The sequence below is a fragment of the Heterodontus francisci genome, chromosome 19, assembly GCF_036365525.1.
Source record: "Heterodontus francisci isolate sHetFra1 chromosome 19, sHetFra1.hap1, whole genome shotgun sequence".
Classification (NCBI taxonomy): domain Eukaryota; kingdom Metazoa; phylum Chordata; class Chondrichthyes; order Heterodontiformes; family Heterodontidae; genus Heterodontus; species Heterodontus francisci.
In genome coordinates, this window is record NC_090389.1 from 72089099 (window position 1) to 72103582 (window position 14484).

General features: G+C 42.4%; 1 protein-coding gene across 4 annotated transcripts in view; it reads right to left on the reverse strand.

Annotated features, from left to right (window-relative positions):
- Positions 1-3076: 3076 nt before the first annotated feature.
- The window catches only part of LOC137380176 (inter-alpha-trypsin inhibitor heavy chain H3-like), a 79264-nt gene continuing 67856 nt past the window's right edge, over positions 3077-14484 (reverse strand). Inside the window, exons 17-23 of one of the 4 annotated variants that reach the window (XM_068051936.1) lie at positions 11391-11411; positions 9684-9800; positions 8349-8462; positions 6864-7065; positions 4774-4946; positions 3364-3475; positions 3077-3259 (exon numbers count right to left, since the gene is read on the reverse strand). In XM_068051936.1, coding sequence (XP_067908037.1) covers positions 3121-3259; positions 3364-3475; positions 4774-4946; positions 6864-7065; positions 8349-8462; positions 9684-9800; positions 11391-11411 — 878 coding nt within the window. In that variant the 3' untranslated portion in view covers positions 3077-3120. Of the gene's footprint in view, positions 3260-3363; positions 3476-4773; positions 4947-6863; positions 7066-8348; positions 8463-9683; positions 9801-11390; positions 11415-14484 lie in introns of all 4 variants that reach the window. The other 3 variants (XM_068051935.1, XM_068051938.1, XM_068051937.1) reach the window with 3 other exon arrangements.

Below are 14484 nucleotides of genomic sequence, written 5' to 3' on the forward strand. Positions count from 1 at the left end.
GACACATGAAGAATAGCGACTTGGTTGAGTTATTGAATTTTCCCAGCCCCATGGTGGCGGGCTTGGAGGCGGGGTGGCCAGGAAAATGGGGTGGGGGAGCTATGCTGGGATGGCTCCCTGACGCAGTTCTACCGCCAAGGAACTTTACCAGGGCAGGCTGGGAAGCGGGTCGGCTGCTCGCTCAAAGGAAGTGGGCAACAATTTGCATTGTTAAAGCCCCAATTAGGGGTGATTTTACAGCCTCTCCATCTTGCCAGCTCAATGGCCCCCTTGCAGCAGGCCCAGCGGCATCATTAGAGCTAAGGCTCTATATCACTAACAGGGGGCTGCGTTTACAAAAGGCCGCAGTCGTTGTCAAGACCAATCCAGTGGAGGGGTTTCCCCTCCAACCCACTTCAGTTACTGGTCTGGATCCCAGTTTTTTCATCTCTGAGTTGCAGAATAGCGAGCGCGCCTCCATATTGAGGCAACCTCGTGTTCACCGAACTGCCTCAGCAGCGCCCACCTCTCCTCTGATTGGGCCGGCAGTATGGCGAACCCATGATGGCAAGCTCAGAGGCAGCCAATTATGAGACTACTTTGGGGATGATTGCTCTGTCCATTTCGCTCCCGGCAAGTGCAAGCTTGGGATCCTTATTTGGTCCCGACGTTGGGGTCCTGGCACCCCAAATGTCTGTACCTCACCATTGATATAAATCAATCAGAACAATAGAACAAACTCTGTCTAACAAAGCCTGATTATGAGGGCAGGTTATGATGGATATTGATATTAATTAGACTGAGATTGAAGAGTATAAATGAAACAGCAAACTAAGCTCCCTGAATCGGTTAAGTTGCTGTGATCTTAATTCTAACTTTCCTCCTCTCTTGAGCTCCTTTCAAGCTAACTGCAAAAGGATCAATTTCCCTTCAGTTAAATAATTCTTACTTAATAAAACTTAATGGGTGGAGTGTATGATGGCTCTCCAGATGCTTATCACCTACTAGGAATATGATAATCAGTATGAAAACTGGGACCTAAATAAGTCTTACACATGGTGTACAGCCCATCATGTTCCAATGAGCAGTATGTATGGGCTGCATGATAGATCTCGTCCTTCCATGCCTGATCAGTTTGAGTTCATCACATGCTGACCTCATATTGTTATTTGTGCTGTGCTGGAAAGAACTCAATTATTGAGTTTGTCTTTATTGCAGTTTATTGCTGAAGTGTTGGCGCCTTTTGATTGCATGACTTGCACCATTTTATTCATTTTGGCTCACCAATGTAGGATAATAAAAATACCACTGGCATGGAATTGGGCTGTGGGATACTGGCATACTAATGAAAAAAATGCATTTATATGGCACCTTTCACAATCACAGGACATCTCAAAGTGCTTTGCAGCCAATGAAGTATTTTTGAAGTGTTGCCCTGTTGTACTGCAGGAAATGAGGCAGCCAATTTGTGCACAGCAAGCTCCCACAAACAGCAAAGTAATAATGATCAGATAATCTATTTTTGTGATGTTGATTGAGGGATAAATATTGGCCAGGACTGCAGGGGTACTTCCCCTGCTCTTCTTTGAAATAGTGCCATGGGATCTTTTACATCCACCTGAGGGGGCAGACAGGGCCTCAGTTTAACATTTCATCCAAAAGATGACACCTCTGACAGTGCAGCACTCCCTCGGTACTGCACTGGAGTGTCAGCCTTGATTGTTGTGCTCAGGTCCTGGAGTGGGACTACGAACCCACAATTATTGTCTCAGAGGCGAGAATGCTACCAACTGAGCCATGGCTAACATTAATGCTTAGTGCGTTCATCTGACCTTCTCTCTGCTATTTTAATCAGGTTCTACAGGTTAGATGAGTAGTGAAAATGAACGGTTTCCATCGGCATATGCAATGATGCAAAGTTTTATTTGCTTACTTTAAAGAGTTTTTTAATGAAAAGGAATACTTCAAGTTCTACAGTTAGAATTGTTAAGGAAAGTGTTGAATAAAACATCCATTTTATTCTGCTAAAATCAATCTGTAAAATGCACAATTAGACTAAGAGAATACTAAGTGAGTGCTGCATTGTGGGAGGTAGCATCTATTGGAAAAGTGTTCCAGCTACATAGACAGAGTTTGTGACTATGGAGGGGACCAAACTACTCAGTCCTAGATATGTTGAGAAAATTGGCCCTCAATTGGAAAATTATATTACTTAGACAAGTGCATTGTTATGCACATGGGCAAAACTTATGCGAAGTATACATATACCCTACAGGTCCTGGTACTGAAGCCAGTGCGCAAGGAAAAAGACCTAGACGCCATAGCTCATATTCTTTAAAGTTTTGCAACCGATACAGTGAAGCTATATCTAAAGCAAATAGCGTACCATCCTTCATCCACAGGACTACCTATTATAAATTGAAATATATTATTTTGTCCTTGTACTGGACCTTGGTGAGGCCTCATTTAGAACACCATTTCCAGTTTTGGACCGCTCACATATTGACGCTTTGGAAAAGGTTCAGAGGAGGGCCACAAGATTGATTCCTATCTTAAAACACCTTAGCTACCCAGATAGGCTTAAAACATTAGGTCTATGACTTTAGAGAAATGCAGACTGAGGGATGATATAATTGAGGACTATAAAATAATGACAGAACTAGATTGCGGCCATACTGACAAATTATTTCAATTAGATAGGTTGAGAAATTTGGTTCAGAGAAGAATTTTCCAGATTTATTTTCCCTATAACTGGCCTTGGATTATGATCTGTTTTTCTCCTCTCACAAGTGATCACATGGATCTAGGAGACTAGGTGGACCCAGGTAGATTGGGAATGATTAATAGTGACAGGTTAGTTCAACTAACCAGTCTTTTCCAGTCAGGCATTTTCATATATTTGCTTGTTTGAAGGTTACATCTGTTTATTCAGTTGGATGTTAAAGATCGCATGGTCCCATTTGAAGAGCAGTGACTTCTGCTTTCTTACATTAACATCAGTTATCACTGAACTTCAAACTTAATTTATTCTGTGAAGTGCTTTGCAATGTTTTGGCATGATCTGTATGAAAATGGTCTTATAAAAGCAATAATTACATTAATTTTATCATCTTTATTTATTAAGCTGCTCAGATGTTATGGCTATGTTGAGTCAAATAAAGAGGAAGCTATGTAATCAGTATAAATTCCATCAACAAATCCTTTCCCGTTGTTGTGAACAAACCAGCATGAGATATTGACACCTCGCTTTGGATCCAGTCGATAATCTTTTTGCCATCCTCTAATAAAAAATAAAAATTATGGAAAATTATAATTTCCAAAAATATCATTTTGAATATCATATCCTCAGTTTTGTAAATATGAAAACACAATTGAAGCTTTTACCTTCTTACTATGAGATTGTGACCCTTTACAACCATTGTTGCATCTGGTTTCTCTGGGTCGGATCCAGGGTGAATGTTATAAACCTTAGCATCAACGTCATGGTAAAATTGACCTGTGTCAATATCAAATAAAATCAGTTCTGGCTAGAAATTAGAATGTCACAAATCCATCACAGTGTAATAAGAAATAAAAAACGATCCCCGCTCCAAAAGTCAGATTTAGCTATGACTGGTGTAACCTTCGTTCAATGATAGCACTCTCATCGTTGAGGAAGAAAGTCATGGGCTCAAGCCCCAATCCAGAAATTTGAGAGCTAATGTGAGACTGACATCCTGTGTGCTGTCTGAGGGGATGCAAAGATTTTTTTTTATTTGTTCATGGGATGTGAGCATCACTGGCAAGGCGAGCAATTGTTGCTCATCCCTAATTGCCTTAGAGAAGGTGGTGTTGGGCTGCCCTCTTGAATCACTGCAGTCCATGTGGGGTTAGGAAGGGAGTTCCAGGAATTTGATCCAGTGACAGTGAAGGAACGGCGATATAGTTCCAAGTCAGGATGGTGTGTGGCTTGGAGGGGAACTTGCAGGTGGTGGTGTTCCCATGCGTCTGCTGCCCTTGTCCTTCTAGGTGGTAGAAGTCGTGGGTTTGGAAGGTGCTGTCGAAGGAGACTTGGCGAGTTGCTGCAGAGCATCTTGTAGATGGTATACACTGCTGCCACTGTGCGCTAGTGGTGGAGGGAGTGAATATTCAATGTGTTGGGTGGGGTGTCGATTAAGCGGACTGCTTTGTCCTGGATGATTTCGAGCTTCGAGTGTTGTTGGAGCTGCACTCATCCAGGCAAGTGGAGAGTATTCCATCACACTCCTGACCTGTCCCTTGTAGATGGTGGACAGGCTTTGGAGAGTCAGAAGGTAAATTACTCACTGCAGAATTTGCAGTCTCTAACATGCTCTTATAGCTACTGTATGTATATGGCTGGTCCAGTTAAGTTTCTGGTTAATGGTAACCCCTAGGATATTGATGTTGGAGGAATTCAGTGATGGTAATGCCATTGAGCATCAAGGGGAGATGGTTAGATTTTCTCTTGTTGGAGATGGTCATTGCCTGATACTTCCGTGGTGCAAAAGTTACTTGTCACTTATTACATGACACTATTCAAAGAAAACAAGGGAAAGTTCTCCTGGGTATCATTCAACCTTAATGAATATCACTAAATCAGCCATTTATGCAATTTCTATTTATGGGATCTTGCTGTGTGCATATTGGCTACCACATTTCCCTACATTACAATAGTGACAACACTTCAAAAGTATTTAATTGATTGTGAAATTATTTGTGCATCCTGAGGTGCTACATAAATGCACAGTCATTCTTTCCTAAGTGTGTAACTAATGAAATGTATATTCTACATACCAAGTAATCCATGGGTCATATTTGAGAGCCTGTGGCTGTCAAGTGTATAAAATCCCAGAAAGTCTCTGTGTAGAGGGTGATTTTTCCAGACCCGATGCAGCACAATAACGAACATTGCACCATCCCCCATCGTTACTGTGAGATTCTTTTCTTTCATGACTGAGACTGAGAAGCTGGGAAGAGATTATTTTCAACGCATTCTATTATAATTGATCCAAAACTGTTTCATTTCAACTCTTTAAAAAAGCATGGATAAAAATGAATGATAACAGGAAAATAATCTCGAGGGGGTTGTCATTTGAGGTTTTAGATGAAATTAAGTTTATTGAAATTACCGCTGTGCTATGTTTGTCCTGTTCTGATATGCATGCTGCCTGTTTTTCTCCCCCCAGTGCTGGCCACTTGATGTCATTGTCACTGAAATTTTAAACTTGTGATGTAATCGCTATAAGACTGCTGGAATTCAATCTGCAGTGAGCTGTAGCTTCTCATTGTTTGTTACATAAAGTTTACTGTGCAAGTCTAGATACTGGCATGATGATGAGAACATGATGCCTGTACTCAGGCAAAAGGTCTCAAAGTTTCTTTTTATTTGGTATGGGGATCACATATATTAGTTCCTATATTTGAAGTTATTTTACTCTGCTTGGTTCCCAATTTAAAAGTATGGCAGATGACCTGTGATCTGCCAATCTGAGTTTGCAATTCTGGGACCATCTATCAGCAAGTTGCCAGAGTTTAGTCACCACTCAACTTTCCTGTGTCTCCATGTGGGAAGAGTCTTAGCTCTATTTGTTGCCTTCCTGGCAGCCAGGAGGAGACCTGAAACTCAGCCTGGACATAAAATTATTAGATCACAAAATTATGAGATTGTAAGATAATTACAGATGAGGAAGGTTGATCTTAGTTTATTAATCCAGAATAACCCAATGCAGCCTCCAATTGGACTTGAAAAAGTTTTCACCTCCATAGTCTGTCTGGAAGTCTACAGTTATATTTATGAAACCATTAGTAGTATTCTAAAATACAAACATATTTTAAGAGCCCACTGCAGCTCCCGGCCACAGCGATCTAGTGCGCGGCGGCTCATTTAAATTCCCGGGTCGGCCCGCCAACTCCCCCAAATCACGTGGAGAGGGCGGGCTGTCCGATACCAGCGATGGCGCAGGTTCTGGCGTCATTTTTAAAGGGCAGCCAGCCCTGCCGGTAAATTTAAATTATTAAAGAGATACCCCCCCCCCCCCAAAATGTACAAAATAAAATTCTAACTCCCCTTTCCCACCCCACAATAACAATTAGATCATGTATCTGCCCTTTCCCTCCCAAAACACTTATAGATTCGTACAGCACTGAAACAGGCCCTTCAGCCCACCAAGTCTGTGCCGACCATCAACCACCCATTTATACTAACCCTACATTAATCCCATTTCCCTGTCACATTCCCACAATTCTCCTACCACCTACCTACACTAGGGGCAATTTACAATGGCCAATTTACCTATCAACCCGCAAGTTTTTGGCATGTGGGAGGAAACCACAGCACCCGGAGGAAACCCACGCGGTCATAGGGAGTACTTGCAAACTGTGCACAGGCAGTACCCAGAACTGCACCTGGGTCGCTGGAGCTGTGAGGCTGCGGTGCTAACCACTGCACCACTGTGCCGCCCATATTTAAGAATACGACCTTTCCCTCTCCCAAATTGTACAAAGTTCGCAGTTCACCCCTTCCCACCATCCCCTACACTGATGATGATCATTTGACTCCATTCCCCATCCCCTGCACTAAAAATTTTAACTCCACCCCCTCCCCACCAGTGTCACGCCTGCTTTCCCCAGATGGGGAATTGAAGGCGTGGGAGTGCCGGCCGCAGCTTTGAAGATTGCGATGCGCCCATAAGATTCCAAGTTAATGCATGTTAATGTATTCATTTTATTCATTTACATGTTTAGATGCAGGTCCCTTTGCCCAGCCCCTGCTGAAACGATCTTCTGGCACCACCCTCCCCCCACCCCACCCGGTCACTGAGCCCAACGTCAGGAGCTCGGCAAAATGCAGCCCATTGTGATTATATTATTAGTGCAGCCAATACCTCTCACACATTAAGGTAGCTGTTGTTGACCAGGGGATAATAGTCTTGTCTTCACTGTAATAAACGGTGATCATTTCAGTCGTCACTGCTATTTTCATGTTGATTTTCCTGTTTTCAAGCCCAAACTTTCCAAAATATGTATTTAATTTCTGGTTATTTTCTGTTTTCTTGTCTCCTATTAATTGTCCATTTACTTTTATACCTATTGTTTTATGACAAATACATTGAAAATAACTGAATAAGCAACAAAACTCAATGCTCAAATAGAACATTTATCAATGATTAATAATTATTAATATCCTAAATTTATGGTAGTTATTTGGATAACAGAACTCGACAAAAAGACTGCAGGGAGAATGGAAAGCTTATGGAGGGAAAAAACAGCGAAGCAAATAGTAAGGAGACACGGAGAAGTGTGTGGTGGGAAATGGAGGAACAGTACATGCTGGGAAGGTAAGTGAGGCAATAGGGCCAAGCATGTGGCTGAGACTAAAACAGAAAAGAGCAGCAGCAGATGTGGCATGTACTCACTGACAACTCCCTTCCTCACCATCACCCAGTCAAAACAAAAATGTAGAAACATAAAAGCAGATGATGACTGAGAGACAAGCTAAGAGAAAGACACAGATAACCAAAAGGGAAACAGTGAGAGAGCGATACAGAGAGAAACAGCAATGTTAAGACAGCGGAGACAGGTAGGAAAGAATATGTGCTCTCTCACTTCCCATCAGCAAGACTGTGGGAGATCTACTGGTATTGGTGCTGTTAATTCCCAGGATTTCCTTGTGGATAAATTCTGTGCCAACCTGCAGTACCTCTTGTGGATGTTTTTGTATTAATGCAATGGATTGTAAAAGCCAGTAGCTGAATTATAATAAATAAAGACATCTATAAAGACATATTAACTGCAATTCAGTTTTGTTTACCACAACAGAACATGACAGGAAAAACATTTTACAGTGCTAATTTTTTTTTTACAGTAAGTAAGGACAATAAGAATTCCACTGTTTTCATTGAATTATAAAGATCCATTTCTTTTGCAGGGATTTATAAGAATTCCTATTGTCTTACTTGACTTTATACTGTGATATCTTATATTCTCTTAAATGCAGCAGAAAGTCTGCCTGTTCAGGTGGATGTAAAAGGAATTCCATGGCAATCTTCAAACAAAAGCAGATAAGTTTTCTAGCTGCCCTGGCCAACATTTATCTCTCATTTCATTTCATTTTTCTCATTGCTGTGTGAGGGGCCTTACTGTGAGTAAATTGGCTACTGTATTTGTCTAAAACTGTGACTACATCTTAAAAGCAAATAATTGTCTGTGAAGACATTGGAACATCCCCTTAGGATATGAAAGGCACTATATAAATGCGTGTTAATTCTTTCCATTATTGTGACAAATTCAATACTATACTTATGATTGGGCACTGTTCTAGTGCTCTGCTTAAAAGCAACGCAATGTTGTCAAACAAAATACTATGTTACCTGTGTGTAGATCAGTGACAAGATTCACTATTGAACCTGGTTTCCCATCAATGTTGAAACAGATGGCATCATTTTGCTTTGGCAGTTGGATAATGAAATGTGGATCTCCATCAACTTTAAAAAACGTAAAGGTAATAAATCTTAAGTAATTGCAATAAATAATTAATATTTTATATTTCAAAGATATTAACAGATATTGTAGTCTCTGATGACAGACATCAGAATGAAGAAAAACATAATGCCATAAGAAAGTGGAGAACTTTATTTTATTTGTTATATTAACTCCAAAAAGGGATTTTTCTCATAAAAAGTAAACTCCGTTAACAAAATAATTTTCATGAAAAAAAATTCCCCGAAGCCCCTTTCAACTCACTTTCCTATCTTGACCCCAAGTCTTTTACATCTGTCTGCATTGAATGGCATTTGCCATCTACTGGCCCAGTTACAGAAAGATCCAAATTCTTCTGAATCAAAATATATTTTGTCTTAGAGGATCATGCAAGATGAATTTTCAGCCAAGGGGAGAAAGGTTTGAGAAAATACAAAGGGGTGGGTGGGGGTAAGTTTGGGTTGGGTGGAATGTTAAAATGTTAAAATTCTGAATCCCAGCTCCAATCCACTTCCAACAAATCCACTTGCTTAACCTTACTTGCTTAAAATCTTTTACATTTCTAATATTTGTCAGTTCTGATGAAGGATCACTGACCTGAAACGTTAACTCTGCTTCTCTCTCCACAGATGCTGCAGACCTGCTGAGTATTTCCAGCATTTCTTGTTTTTATTCCAACAAATCCACTTCTGGTTTGAATGGAGAAGGCATGGGGAATTGTCAGTCAACCCACTACCAGGAGCCGGGTTGGCAATTTAAATATTAAAATGAGGCTGCATGCTTCAAATTTAATCGCCATTTTAAATATAGCCCTTGGCCGAGTTTTTCAAGTCTTGGGAAACCCAGCAGCTAAAAGGAGGCAAGATTGCCCAGTCCAGGAGTAAGTGCCTTTCCACTACCTGCTTCACAAACACATCCCCCCCCTCCAACCCCCGATCAGACACCCTCTCCCCTGCCTTGCAGTCTCCTACACTAGGCCTCCCCTCTCCTCCTGACTCTTTTGATCTCCCCTGAATTTTTTGATCTCCTCCACAAGGCCTCTGAGCTCCCCAGACCCCAGCCGCTGATCTTCCGTCTGGCCTCCTATCTCCCTCCTGCTCTCGCCTCCAATCTCCCCCCATTCTGGAGTCTGATCTCTCCCATGCTCTGGGCTCCAATCTCCGCTTTACTCTGGCCTCCGATCTGCCTTGCTTCCGATCTTAACCTGCTCCGGACCCTGAATTTACCTCCACTCTCCGATCTTCTCCCCCATCCCTCCGCTTTGGCCTTTCCAATCTCTCCTTCCTCTCTGTTCTTTGGCCGAAGGCCTGCCCTGCGACCAACCAGTCTCTCAATCTGGATGCCTGCAGCCAGGAAACAGAGATAAGGGGGCAGAATCTTGTGGCCTTTTAAAAAAATAGCCGAGAGTCGGGACCATTTCTGGGTCCTGACCCCGCATTGACAATCAGCATGCTCAACGGGGAGATCTTCCCAGAGGCGCCCAATTAAGAGGCTGCCTCCGGATCCACTGTCCGATTTAGGATAGCGGGCGGGCTCCTGAGGCTGCATGCCCAATCAGAGAGCCTGCAGCTTTGGAAGGATGGCATTCCCAGCGGCAGAGGTCGGCGCTGCCACTGCAGCATGGGGACTGTAAGGACATCTCCATCTTGAGGCGGCTTCTGAAGAGGTATTGAATATAATTAAATGAACGGTGGCCACAGCTGTCAGACCACCCCGTAGAGGGGAAACCCTTCCACAGGATGGCTGGCAGCTGTAGCTGTGGCCCCCTCGTGGCTGCGGGGGGTTAAAACAGGAGGCCTCGCGGGACCATCCATCGCCGGGAAGATCCTGGCGATGACACCAATCAGCCCACAAATGGACATTTAATTATGCAGATTGGCTACCCACAAGACCGAGAAGATTCCGCCCAAGAAATGCTAATTGGGTCATGCTGTTAAAGTCAGCAAGAACTTCAGGAAACCCTGGTCTTCTGAGTTCCCTGACCTCAAAGCAGCCCCCTCCTCCCTCCCCGTGTCTGAGTTAATATCAAGCGCAGAATATCTGAACAGAGAAGTTATGGACTGAATTTTTAAAGCTTGCCACGTGAGATGTGCAACGCTGAGTTGCTGCCATATTTAGCGTGACAGCTCATTTACATGGAGGGGGTGGAACGCCCGCCCCTGATGATGTAGAGGGGGCGGATGCTCCATCCCTGGCAATGGCATCTGGCGTCACCGCCCTTTTTAAAGGGCTTCAAGCCCTTCCGATTCATTCAATTTTTAAAGGTACAGGTGAGAATAAATTAAATCCCCTCTCCCAACCCAGCAGTGAGTAATCAATATCTAAATAGCCCGTTGCAGCCAAAAAAATTAAAATTTCGATTCCAATCTTTCCCCCACGAGCTTTCTCCACTTTACCCTTCAACCCCTTCCCACCATCCCCTCCACCAATTGCATTAATCTTTGCTGTTGCCCCCCACCCCCCAGTCTCCTCCCCACCAGTGTTCCGCCTCGGATTTCCAAACCAGCTGGAATATTGGTGTGGGACTTCCGTTGCGATGAGGTAAGTAATTATGCTTTCATTAACATTTATTTAAATGTTTAAATTAAGTTTCTGCTAAGCAGCGGTGGGGGTGAGGGGGCGGTGCCATCACGAGGCCTCGCCACTGCCGGTAAAATGAGTCAAGCCCTTCCTGGCATCGAGGCCCATGGCGGGCCCCTCCCGGAGGTATTTTCCAGGCCCCCCCGCCACAACTCCCAACGTCAGGGGGGCTGGTAAAATCCAGCCCGACATCTCCAGCTGGAGCCTGATTTATAAAGGGAAGGCAAGACAGATAGTAGAAGTGATGGTCAGAAACATTTACCAATGAGATTAAAACCTATTAAGCTGTTAAATACATTTGGAAATAACTTGGTGTGCACTGCATCTATTCAGTAGTTAGAAAGAAAACTTACCACTAGTTACATATTCGCCAGCTGCTGAGGAAAAACAAACCCAATTAATGCAATGTTCAATAAAATTATGTGGATGAGATTAGACAATACACAATTTCAGTGAGTTATAAAGAAGTACGCTAATTATGAGGCTTAGAAAACAAACATAAATCAAATTGATTATTTGAACTCTTGAAATTAAACTGTTGTTTTAGGAAGACCATCAAGGATCAGTTTTGTGTCTAATGGTTATTTGGTAGTGACATTATTTAAAATATTTTTTCTTACTGTGGTGCTGTTGCTATGTTTTTGTTATTCTTTGAAGGTTGCCAACAATCAGGCCCCAGGAGACTTTTTTCTTAGCATTAAACCTAATGACAAGTTTTGTTTGTGAACCAGCACGGAGTGGTTATTACTGGCAGGAAAGACTGAAGAGGTTGGGGCACTCTTCTCCGGAAAAGGCTGAGGGATGACCTGATATGATGTTTAAGATAATGAAAGGTTTTGATAGGATAGACATGGGGAAAATATTTCCAGTTGTGGAGAAGACCAAAACTATTGACCAAAAAAATATAAACTAGTCACTAATAAATCCAATAGGGAATTCAGGGGAAACCTCTTTACCCAAAGAGTGGTAAGAATGTAGGATTTGCCGATACAAGGAGCAATTAAGGTGAATAGCACAGATGTATTTAAGAGGAAGCTAGATAAGCACTTGAGGAAAAAAGGAATAGAAGGATATGTTGATAGGGTGAAATGAAATGGGATTGGAGGAGGTTTGTGTGGAGCATAGATGTTGGCATAGACCTGAATGGCTTATTTCTGTGTTGTAAACTCGATGTAACCCAATATAGACATTTGCAGTATTACCAAATCTTTTGGGGAAAACAGAATTACAGCAAAAAGTTACCACTTTGTATACATTATACTGAAATATCTCACAACAGACAAAAATGTCTGAAACCATTTCCTAAATCCTTGTCTAAATCTGACATGCAACTTTGAGCAAATGTCATTTATGAATTGTTTCAATTATAAGAATCACTCATGGAAATAACGGAAGAGATGGATGCATGAGTGATGCTGTTCTTGTACGAACCCTCAATGTACTCACATGCAATACTATGCTCTATTTCAATGTGGGCATCAACACATTTAAAATGCAATTTTATACAAGTGCATTATACATTCATACAAGAATAGTACCCATTATAATCTTTTTCCGTGGCACAATGGGTCAGTGCCATGGGCTATTAAGTAAAAGGTGGGTGGTTTGAGACGAGCCGTGAATATAAACCATTAAGTGTTCCTTTATTTATGCCAACAAATGGAATTCAGGGTTATTAGAAAAGCATCAAGAGAATACCATGGAGAGGAGGGCTAGGCAGAATAACGGTCAGCTCCTGCTTGCAAATGTTATTATGTATAACATCAATCCTAGGGCATTGTGAACTGCTGAGTAATGGCATAAAGTTATACTAATAATTTGGGTGTATGCTTATATTGGAGCGAGGAACCAATTAAACTATGATCGGAGTTTGTGCTGGACTATTCATTATAACCATTAACATATTAACAAACACAAAACATTATCTTAGAATGTGGTCTCTTAACACAGCTTAGTGGTACAGTTAACTGGATTGTGTGTTATGAGCAAGTCTACTGACATTCTCAGGCAAAAATCTGGAATTAAATACATTTTTATATAAGTCAATGTATATAATACATCCTGAAATCGATTATGTAATGCTCTAAATAAAACAAACTGTTAATTTTCATTTTTGCCGGTACGATAAATTCTAACTGGAACTTGTATTGTATCTGTGACAAGAACCTCAAAGCTGTATTTTAAAGAATAAAAATAACAGACTTTGGTGTGTTTATCAGCTGGGTTACTGCATTTTGGAAAATGATTAGCAATTGGACAAATTCAATCATTAATCCATCAGTATATTTGCTAATATTGCATCATTGTGTATCAATAGTTCAAACAAGAACTACACTGAAGGTCATCGATTGATTTTTCTTAAATAGTTTGTGCACAAAGTGTTGTGCAATTCCAAAGCACAAACATGAATAAAATATTTCTTCCAATATTACTGAAGATGCATTTGTTCTCTGGATAAAAACTCAACATCACCATGAAAACCCGACAAATATATTTTAATTTACAGAGTGAAAGGGAATATAGCACAAGAAGTGGGGCTGAATTTTACCAGCCGCTCGACGCCGCGGGTCGTGGCGCAGGGGCCGGTAAAATGCTACGTGGAGAGACCTGCCTCGACCCGTGACGTCGGGACGGGCCTGCCGCATTTTACCGGCGGTGGCGGGACCTCGGTGCGGCCCCCCGCCACACGGCGGCGGCACCACAAAAAGCATATGGTAATGCTTACTTACCTGTGCTGATTATGCAGCCCACCGCCTCTCCACCGACACTGCCAGATTTTTCATTGAACGGGCAGCCGTCCCATGCCGTCCCATTCACGATCTAAAAAGCCGGTGGGTCTTCGCTCTGCATTACGGAAGAGAGGAGGGAGGGAGGATACACAGGGGTCTGAACTCAGCATTCTGGAAAGGAGGAAGAAGTGGGGGGATACGCAGGGGTCTAACTCTGCATTCTTAAAGGGAGGAGAGAGGGGGGATACACAGGGGTCTAACTCTGTATTCTTAAATGGAGGGGGTCTGGGATTACTGGAGGGAAAGCTGTGCTTGCATGAAGGGAGGTACCGTGTACCATCCCTCTATTAACAGTGTACGGTCTGTGTTTGTTCATGTTTGTGAAGGAGCAATGGAACACTAAGCACCCTGTGTGTGGGGTGGGTGCCAGAAAGGGCAGGAGCATTAAGGTGTTATGGATGGTGGGGGAAATCGATTCAGCTGGTAGAATCTTGATGTGGTCCTGCTGTGCCACTCTGAGTGTTGGCCAAGATTGGCAATGCCATGGCACGCCACATAGTTGATCCAGGAAAGCAGCTGATGTACCCATCAACACCAATCCATGCCCTATTAGGAACCTTCGAATACATGCAGGGTTCAATTTTATTTATCACATGGAAATAGGTATGGCTCATCCTACATTGTGTGATCCTCTGCTCGTGAGGATCTGTATGTGCCG